This window comes from Nanorana parkeri, unplaced genomic scaffold (genome assembly GCF_000935625.1).
Source record: "Nanorana parkeri isolate BGI_ZX_2015 unplaced genomic scaffold, ASM93562v1 scaffold772, whole genome shotgun sequence".
In the NCBI taxonomy this organism is placed as follows: Eukaryota; Metazoa; Chordata; class Amphibia; order Anura; family Dicroglossidae; genus Nanorana; species Nanorana parkeri.
In genome coordinates, this window is record NW_017307040.1 from 822,686 (window position 1) to 833,252 (window position 10,567).

Here is a 10,567-nt window from a genome sequence, read left to right on the forward strand (position 1 = left end):
CCCGTGTATTGTTTTTTCTCTCAAAAAAGTTGAAGTTTGAAAAAAAAAAAAAAAAAAAAAAAGAAGAAGAAGCCAGGGGGCAGGTAACCAAGTGATGAGGAAGCATGGGGGCGGCTTCCTGGCCAATCAGGAAGCCGGCGGGAAGAGTCATTAACCGCCCCCCGGCTTCCTGAAATGACGGGAAAACAGCTCCATGGTAACAAGGGAGCATGGAGCCGGCTTCCCGATACCGGAAGTTCCGGTATTGGGATAAGCATCGGGAGCATTTGAGTGAGTACGAGTACTCACCCAAATACTCTATATCGGCAACAATACCAATACTAGTATCGGTGCATCACTAGTGCTTAAAGGATAACGTACCCTCTTTCTACCCCCAGATGCCCCACAGTCTTATGACCGCTAGCCCACGCTCTTTCCAGATGCCCGCTGCTTGGTCCACTAGAAGCTGCTCAGCCTTTTTTGCAAACTCTCCCATTCATTACAACAGAAAGGGCATTTACCATTGGGATGAATCATAAAAGGGCCTCTCCATATGAATAAATGAGATGTGGTCAGAGATATTGCAGTGGCAGCTCTGTGGCTCCCTATGAATGTGGTAGACATGAGTAGAAGTCTTTGGGGGAGGAGGTTGAAGAATAGATGACTACGCAAAAGGTTCCAGTGTGGACATCTAAACTGGTCATGAAATCCAGGTACTATGTGATGCAAGGGCCTCAAATTAAAATTTTAAAAAAATCTTTAATCTGCCTTGATTCAACCTTTCATTTGTATCTCACACGCTTCCCCTCCCAGGCACTGCAGATCATTGTGGGAAGGGTTGAGCACCACAGGCACTGTCAATTCATTTAGCAGTTAGAGGGACTTGGTATGGCCAGGTGCTGACTGACAAGCTACAGGCGACAATGCTGATTACCAGGCTCCCTGCAATGTCTTCTAATTCCACTATAGTGCAAGCTGGTACAGCCATCATGAGGGGACAACGCTGCTCTGAATTCAAGAGCAGTGCAGCAGTGTTGTCCCACCATCACAGCAAGCAGTATAAGTTGGACTTCACGGGCAGAGACATAGCAGAGGGACCAAGGAAATTACAATTACGTGCTGCAGAACAATTTTGTTCTTAACCTTACTCGAGTGCGCAACGCACTGTAGCCCTTGACACAGCTTTGAGTTGGGAAGTGAAGCCTTTAGTTCCACAGTTCAAAGATGCACCACAAAATGAAAGTGGAGTTTAGAGCCACGGTCCATACTGTGCTCCATTTTGACATTCTCAATCAAAAAACAAGGAAAACTGAAAGATTTCGCTAGCAATAAAACCTTCCAGCCCTATTAAGGTTTATTTTACCTTCATACTAAAGAGAAGCTTGAGGCTAGAGGGCCCGAGACCCACGGAAGACTCGTCCCAATAGCGGTTCAGCTTCAGATGAACGGACTCTGAAATGTACACAAACCCACACGTGCATTCATAGGAATCCTCAGTGCAATGTGAACAATGTTGAACAAACGAGGGAATGTTCAATGCATTTACATTTGTTGAACACTCAATGTCATCACGAAGCACCTCTAAAAAGCATCAAAAATAGACTGCGGAACACAAGCTTTATTGTTCTCTGCTAGCCTAGTAGGACCCGTGTGTGTCTCAGTGGAATGTGAATGATGTGGGTTCGTTTTGCTGCGCTATGTAACCCACTGGAGCACAAAAAACAAAATTCAGGAACTCGAGGATCAGTCAATGTCAAGGGAAAGAGCTGCTGCGCGCTGGCGTCATTCGGGATTAAAGGGCACCAATTACATTGTTAGGATCTCAAAGCAAGAAATGTATGCAACAGATTTTAAAAAATTGGCTTAAAGGAGAACTATGAGGTGAGTGCTTTTCACTCACCTCATAGTTCTAGCCGACCTGTGACCATGAGACTGTCACAGGTCGGCTCAGTAGATCGGGAGGTGAGCGAACACATACCGGGTTCGCTCACCTCTCGATCCTGTCACGGCTCTCTGCCGTGACAGGGGAGGGGCTGGATTCCCCCCCTCCCCGCTCCGATCCGCCAGGGCTGACTGGTGGATTGGACAGGGGAGGGGGCGGGTACAGCTGGCTCTGCCTCTAGACAGGCAGAGCCAGCTGTCACTAACGTAGCTGGGCGGATCCCGGCACAATTGTCGGGATCCGCTTCAGCTGCGGCGTCTCAGTATACCGCGAGCTACTGAGCCTAGGGTGACGGGAGGACGCTAGTTTGTGTCCTCCCGTTACCCTAAGGAGAACTATGGGGAAAAGACTTAACCCCATAGTTCTCCTTTAAAGGGTTCGTTCACCTTTAGGCCCACTTCCAACAAAATAACCCATGTATTCCAGTATTCCAATTGCATTGCAAACCACTGTTCAGTGTTTGTATTGCATACCTACCTCCTGATGTATCACATCCCCCTCCCTTTTAGATCGTAAGCCCTCAGGGCGGGGCCCTCCTTACCATCTTGTCTTGAATTGTATTGTGATTGTAATGTCTTCCTGATATTGTAAAGCTCTACGCAAACTGTTGGCGCTATATAAATCCTATATAATAATAATAATACCTGTAAGCCGTGTAAATCATACCTTGTATTCCATACCTTTCCCCAAACACAACCTGAGCTCTACAGCTGCTGTTATAGAGGAAGAGAGGGCACAGTTCATGAGCCAGATCACTGGCAGGGGCATGCTTTTATCATACAGCATGAGCAGTGCACTCTCTCTCCCTCTGTTGCACAACGCAGAGCTCAGCCTCTGTTGAGGGAGAGAGATGCACTGTGCAGTGTTTGCATGGGCCAGAACGCTAGCAGGGGGTGCACTTCTATCGTTCAGTGCGTCCTGGCGAAGGAGGGCATCTACTTGGGAATTTTTGAAGACAAGCTGCATACAGCCAACAGGTATGGTAGGCAAAAGGAGCAACTTTTTCAAAAGCTGAGCAACGAGTAATGTGCTGGGGATACTGGAATACATAGGGGAGTCGAGTTGGAAATATGGACTAACGCTTTAAGAAAACTGTACACAGTGAGACATGATGCCAAACATAACTGAAAGCTAACACAGCCCCCACATCTAAGGAACGGTAATCTGCAACATAATACATTTTTGTTCTTTGGCTTAAATACACAATAAAAGAAAAGTAAACAGAAAAGTAAACCCGAACCTTTACCTCTCTTTTTTTTTTCTTCAAAAGGAATACATTTGCTAATGTCCTCCTGTGACCCAAAGTCAGCCTATAGTGAGCTACTGCCCTCTATATGCTGACAGCACAAAGCCCTGTTGCAGCCGGGAAGGATCCTGACAATATTGTTGGGATCCACCAAGCTGCCTGATTGACAGCTGGCTCTGCCTCTCTAGAGCCAGAGCGAGCTGTGTCCGCCCCCTCCCCTGTCTGTCCTTCCAATGAGCTCTGAAGGAATGGAAAGGGGGTGTGGGAATCCCTGCAGGGAGACCCCAATCTCTGCAGGGAGAAGCCTGGTAACTGAGCAAGCAGCGGTCGCACGATCGATCAGCTGTCGGCACAGAGCCAGCGTCTGATAATGATGTTCTCAGATGCGTCAGGTCACAGCTAAATTTGACAGATTCCCAATAAATGAGCTGATACAATACAAAGCAAGGCATACGTCTACATGTATTGCAGATTAAAGAGGAGCTTTACCCATATCTTTAAAATAACAACAAGCACACCTTTAGAAATGTTTAGTAATGACAATCTACAAAACACATCCTTCTAGATAATTGCCGGCTTTTTATTCTTTGCATACTTTATTTTTCTTTTATTTCCCAGTCTTCCGACAGTGGCCATATTAACTAAGGGCAGATTACTAGTTCTCCATTTACCTCCTGGAACTCTGGCACATGTGACTAGGACATGTGACCATGCACATCATCTCAGAGGAGGAAAATGCTTTTCCCTGAGATCTCATGAGATTACAGATGAGATTTCCCAGCATTGCTCTGCTGATGTAGCCTTCCCAGGATGCAACGCTTTGGCACTTACAACATTTGTGCCAGAACTGGACCAGGAAGTAGATGAACTCTATTTGTAAGTAAATGAAAAACACGTTTGTTTAACTAATGAATGTAAGAGGATTTTATATCAGAATGCAGAGCTGCACGCTGATGTGATTTTTAGTACAAGGGGGTAAAGGTCCACTTTAAGGTGTTACTACGGATCACTGACCCCTAGCAGGCACATGCTTATGTCATTGAATGGAAGGTGGGGGGGTGTCAGAGGTAGTGGACACTCACTTGGAAACCGTCTGTATGATGAACACATCCTTCCCTCGCACCGACTCCTGAATCTGCACGCGGGTTTCTGCGGTATTAAAAGAGAGAAGTCGTTTCACAATGATGAAATTAGAACATATTATACCACAAGTAGGATGCTGGTAGGGATTTGTAATGTGTAACTATTACAGAATATTCATATTAAAAAGCTTTGATTTAAAAAATGTTGCTTTAGACAAATCTGTGCCCCTGCTGGGGAGATTCACCCTCTCTGTTTGTCCTGGTGACGGCTAAAGCTTTCCCTTCAGTCTTGCACAGTTGGGACCGGCTCCTCTCCTGGACTGACATTGCTTACTCCGATTTCACTGCATGCTGTGAGCTTCTCACAATGTGCATTAGAAGCTGCAGCAAGTCAGATAGAACCCGCCTCATTACCTGGCTGGAGGACACCCAGCCTCATCTAGCTATTTCATCCCCTGGCCCCACTCCTTTCATTCATTGGTTTTTAGTTTTTCAACCGTGGAGGCTCAGCATCACATGTGGGCATTACCTAGGTAGGTCTGCATGCAAATACAGCCAACCTAGGAACCTCCACTCCTCCAGACTGACAACCACCAATCAAAGTATTTTGATATTAGTTTAACTCACAAGAGCTAGCCCACTGCTTGCATCAGAAGGCTCTTGAGGGGAGTGCTAAGGCAGGGTGCTGTGATGTGCGAAGGACTAGGCACCAGTATTGCCTGCAGGCTCACGGCAACTGATCTTACCCCTACTACTAACAAACCATGCCTCGTTCTGCACTGTGTCTCTATGTGGAGGTGGTCATCTGGTAGAGGCAGGGGGGTTCGCTTCCCTTTTGTCAGGGACAATCTGATGATTGCTGATGTAATAACCAAGAAGCAGAAAGAGTGGTAGAGGAAGCACAGAGCTACAGAAAGGATGAAGGAAAAGCAGGAAGATCCTTGCACTGCAGGTCCTCAGGTACAGCTTCCTCTATGGCAAAGAGAACAATGAGCAGCACAGTAATGACATCATCAAATCTCCCGGGACTACCAGCAAGAGGCAGCAGCGCCTTAGATGATCTCACACTAAGCAATGAGGCTCAAGGCACAGGACTGTGTAAGCACAGGAAGTACACTGCTATTTTTAGGAGGAAGTCAAAACAAAAAAGGTAAATAAGGACACTTCCTGGACACAAGTAGCATTCCTAAATGTTCCTCTATAAAATCGCAAATCTTTTTAACTTGAGGTCCACTTTAAATAAAGCACGGGAATAACTGAGTGGGCAGAAGGTGTGTGCTTGGTGCGTTTGAGTGAAGACGGATAACTTTGCTCCTCTTGCTATGTTCCTGGAATGTGCACAGATCGAGAAAATGAAAAACAGCATGTGAAAAAACAACAGAGATAGCGGGCTGCCAGAAAGATTAGCGGGGATGAGTACTTCTGATTTGGAGTCACACAGCCACAACAGTCGAAGCCAGAGGACGGACAATTGGGTCCCTCGGTTCTGCCAGACTGTACAATCCTCAAATCAAGGTCACAACACTGGCGGGACCCAACAACTCGAGGACAAACCCTAACACTTGAGTAGGGTCATGAGGATGGATGGGAGGGGCACTGACGGATCATATTCATTTACTAATGAAGGAGACCGTCGGCCTCGTTATACAGATTAAACATATCCAGCGGACAGCTGTTCCTTGGGGTTATGCCAACGTGACAGTGCGATTACTGTTAAATATTGATTGCTTTACGTCTTTTTACGAGCGTAATTTCCCAATATGCTAATGGGGTTAATGCGTCTCCCTGAAGCTTTTCGAAAAGGAAGGACACATAAAAGACCTTGAGCTCTGGCAGTGCTAAGATTCTGACAAACTTATCTAAGGAGAACAAATCACGTCTGGGCTTATGCTAGAATCAAGATTATTCCCTTTTACACTGCAATCATTCTGCAGGCTTATGTCGAGAAGGTTTGCATTTGCCTCCTATTCAGCTTTAAAGGCATAGAACCTCATTTTGCAAAAATGTAATAAATGCACCCACATAATAAAATAAAACATTTGCATTAATTACATTTTTGCATTCGAGCCTGCAGATCATTGCAACAGCGATCATGGGTGCAATACACAGGCTCCTGCATGGTTTGTCATGGGGCTGGAGGAAGTAAACAATAAACTACAATTGGTGTGATATCACCACCCTGTTTGCGGCGTGATCTGGAGATTCCCTCTGCCGTGGAGGCAGTCGGGACTTGTAGGCTTACCAACGTGGGTGCAGCTTATCACACTGGTGCAACATTTCAGGGTCTCGCAGGATCCCCTTCCTCAGGCAAAGACATGCCTTGCCTGAGGAAGGGGATCCTGCGAGACCCGGAAACATTGCATCAGTGTGATATGCTGCACCCACGTCAATAGATGTATTTGAATTGCATTTGGAGTGCCGGCGTCCCTGTTTCTACCTATGCATGTAACGGTTGCCATCCTACCGCAGCACCCATCCTGTCTTTAGTGGAACAAGCGTTCAGGAGGGCGATGGGTTCATGGGCTTTTGTAGGCTTACTATTCACAGATCCCTGAGAATGAAGGACGAGGGTGGAGCCACGCACAGCTCCGCCAAATTCATACAAAGCTACGTCTCTTCAGGGAGACGCACTCCGTGATTCAGGTAATTTGTTGGAAGTTGGTGCAGTTTATGCGGAGATTGTTTTATAGTCTAAATATGGGTGCAATATGAAACATTATATGAAAGGTGGACTATGCCTTTAAAAAGGAACCCATGCTTTGACTATGCTGGTCCTACCAGTAGCACAAAATGACCTTCCTATTGCTCCCTTCAGCCATTGGGAGCAAGAAAAGACCCGTGTAATCTCCGAGTCTCTTTAGTTGGAGCTTACACAGAGCTGAAGACTCTTCCTTTGCCGTCATGTGACAGAACAGTGCAAATCACAAAGTCCAATGCAGTAACATGCGAGGGGGGGAACATTCCCCTCCATACTCAGGTGACTTCTTGCAAATGAATAAAGTGGTGACAGAGTAAAGCAAAGGGGGCATCCAAGTGTCTTTTTCAGTGCAGCATAGAACACAATGGTAGGAATATGAGTGGTGGCTATGAGCGGCAAAGTTGCTTTCTCATATACAACGACCAGTTTTACCACTTAGTCATTTACCAGTTTTACCACTTAGTCACCTAGACACAGATGAGTCTGCAAACTGTACAACAGGATGCAGGAGAGGGCACGGGTGGAGACGACTCACCTCTGTTTGACTCTTGGTACACCAGGACCTTGCCAAGTTCAACACCCAGACGCCTAAAAAAAGAGGAAAAATATGGGTAAAAAGTGAACCTTTCATCACCAAATTGACTTCATGTAATATTCATCCTCCCCAACCCCCCTAGTTGGAGCGGGAGAACTCGGTGGAATAGTTACAATATTGAATATTGGCAATTAACCTGGACAAGGAATATGCTGGTCATTTAACAAAGCATTCCCAGTCTGGAAGGGTTAAGCAATGCCACTACTGCACTCTCTCACTCCATCTCAGGGATACAGATATAGATATACTTAGTGCAGTAGAGCAAAAAGTGATGACATAATACCCGGTCCTACTTCAGACTCAATTCTAGCTATTAAGGAAACAATGAGCAATTATTCCTGACTCGTGATCAACTGAAACAATTTTCATTGTACTCTTAGAAACATCTCTTCTGCTGAAACACCAGGCACTAGTAAAAGGTGGAATCAGAACTTCCACAATCAAACATCTGGGTGTTAAAGTATCTGGGAACCCCACAAAATATAATACAAATAAAGCACATTAATAGCAAGGGCCATGCAATCTTCAGATATTCATTGCAACCAGTCAAAGAGAACCTGTACTGTGAAAGTGGTGCCCAATAGAGGCGAGCAGAGGGCAAAGGAAATAATTTATTTAGATCCATTGATCAGTACAGAATCATGTTCTAATACTGGCCATTGTGTTAGGTGGTAGCGCTCTTCTCTATTCTTTTCTTTATGGTACTACACAGGACACCTCTGCCTGTTTCATGAGCTTGCACGCCAAACACCTTGTATCCCATAAGCCACCCCCAGTGCCAAAAGCAAGAACAGTGCCTGTAACAGACTTCATCTACATGAAAAATGCCCTGAATGCCAAATCGGGTAAAATAGCCACATTTACAGTTTCCGCCAACCATCCTAACACCACACACTGGCAGTGCGCTTGCCAAATTTCCCATTTAAGCAGAGGGCAAAGGACCACTGACCAGTGTTGATTATGGACTCACTTCAGTTTATCTCATCCCCCATTACTCTCTTACTCTGCCTTGCTCCCCACTGTGTCTCTATGTGGAAGTAGCCATCTTGGTAGAGGCAGGGTTTTGCAACTGGAGAGAGTAACATTCAGATGTAGATGATCTCACACTGCAAATATACAGCTATGAGGACGAATGCACAGGGGGTGCCTAGGCACAGGAAGTGAAGGAATTCAAGACAAAAAGTAACTCCTTCAGTGAAAACTGATGTTGTTAGTACAATGTCTATAGAACTGCAGGTCTGGTTCTGTAACTTCAACCGGGCTTTAATGTAAATACTTTTATCAGTACATGTCAACCATGTAAATTCTGTGTTCCTCTATTTAGTGTGAAATTATATATATTATATATAAACAAGGGCATCCATATTACATATGCAGGTTCTGCTTCCTGCATGGTAAACCTGTGCACTGGTTGATCTCTGCTGATCCTCTTATGCCACATCAAGTCTACTAGCCTGGCTATGTCTAACTGAAAATAAATCAGACTGCCTGCAGTCCTTAAAGGAGAACTATGGGGTCAGTGTTTTTCCCCATAGTTCTCCTTAGGGTAACGGGAGGACACAAACTAGCGTCCTATGTGAAAGTTCTCCTTTAAGTCAGAGACCTGGTCATCTATGCCTAGACTTGGGATCACATCAAAGACCTAAAGTTATTTTTTTTTAATTCAAGGCAAGAAAGTAATACTTTAATATTATTTTGCCATGTTGATATCTGTGAATTTTAATGATCGGTCCACTTTAATGGTCAGGGCGCCAGACCCCGGGCTTGCAGACAGCAGGTGTATGCGAATAGCTGTGGCCGGGGGAAGCCCTTCCTTAGCAATAACCGGCTGACAGGAGCCAAAGCTGTCCACTGCTGTTTACATGCATCCACACATTCAGCGAATACCGGCAGCTAGGGACAGATGTCCGACACTAGAGCTAAACAGATTGCGTCCAGGGGCGGTCATTTGTCCCTAGGTAAAAAACAAAAAAAACAAAGAACGAGCAAATGTAGTTAAAGATGTTATTGAAATCCCTGAATCGTCTGCAAATACGACCCTGGAACACTGCAATCCATACAGAAAGCCTAATAAATATGATGAATCACTCTGCATTAGTCAGTGCCGGGTAATCGTGTCTGCAGTATAATGGAAAGTTATTAACACTTCGCCCCAATATTTCCCAAGTCTGGAATCATTAGGATGGCGTCCAGGCCGCAAGGAGAACTCAAGCGTTCCAAGGTCAGGCATGGAGAGAGAGAGAGAGCGGCCTATTATAGAGGAAGGACAGTCATACTTACTCTCCGATCCTCTTGGCCAGTTCGATGCACGAAGCATTGGAATTGGCAGAGAAGAGCACCAGGCCACCCTTGGTAACGTTCATCTTCGGAGAGTCTGACTCAGTCACATGCAAACGGCAGGACCGACTGTCCTCCTGAGCAAAAAAAAAAACAAGAAGAACATTGTTATGTTTGTTAACACCAAACTCCAGCCAAAACTGAGTTATTTGGATAGGCATTTGAAGAAAAAAATACTTCTATCAAGCTCTCATTGCTGTCTAGATATAACTGGGGAGATTTCACCTCATTCCCTGTCCCTGTGTGTTAGAGAAGAGGAGGGGTGGGGGAGAAAGAGTGGGGTGAGAAGGGGATGAAAAGAGCGCAGAGAGCATGAGCCAAAACGGGTAAAGAGTGAGAGAGAAAAAAGGGTGCAGTTAGCACGGGCAAAGAGCGCCAGAGAAGAGAAAGGGGGCAGAGAGCGCCAGAGAAGAGACAGGGGTCAGAGAGCGCCAGAGAAGAGAAAGGGCGCAGAGAGCGCCAGAGAAGAGAATGGGGGCAGAGAGAGCGCCAGAGAAGAGAATGGGGGCAGAGAGAGCGCCAGAGAAGAGAATGGGGGCAGAGAGAGCGCCAGAGAAGAGAAAGGGCCAGAGAGCGCCAGAGAAGAGAAAGGGGCCAGAGAGCGCCAGAGAAGAGAAAGGGGCCAGAGAGCGAGAGAGAGAAAGGGTGAGAGAGAGAGCGGGCGAGAGAGAGAGAGAGAGCGGGCGAG

The 10,567-nt window shown here is 45.9% G+C and overlaps 1 protein-coding gene across 3 annotated transcripts in view; it reads right to left on the reverse strand.

Annotated features, from left to right (window-relative positions):
* Positions 1–9,952, reverse strand: part of PRPSAP2 (phosphoribosyl pyrophosphate synthetase associated protein 2) — a 42,182-nt gene extending 32,230 nt beyond the window's left edge. For 2 of the 3 annotated variants that reach the window (XM_018564679.1, XM_018564678.1), the window contains exons 1-3: positions 9,823–9,952; positions 7,483–7,535; positions 4,250–4,316 (exon numbers count right to left, since the gene is read on the reverse strand). In XM_018564679.1, the coding sequence (XP_018420181.1) occupies positions 4,250–4,316; positions 7,483–7,535; positions 9,823–9,905 (203 nt within the window). In that variant the 5' untranslated portion in view covers positions 9,906–9,952. Of the gene's footprint in view, positions 1–4,249; positions 4,317–7,482; positions 7,536–9,588; positions 9,593–9,822 lie in introns of those variants that run through there. The other variant, XM_018564680.1, reaches the window with a different exon arrangement.
* Positions 9,953–10,567: the final 615 nt, after the last annotated feature.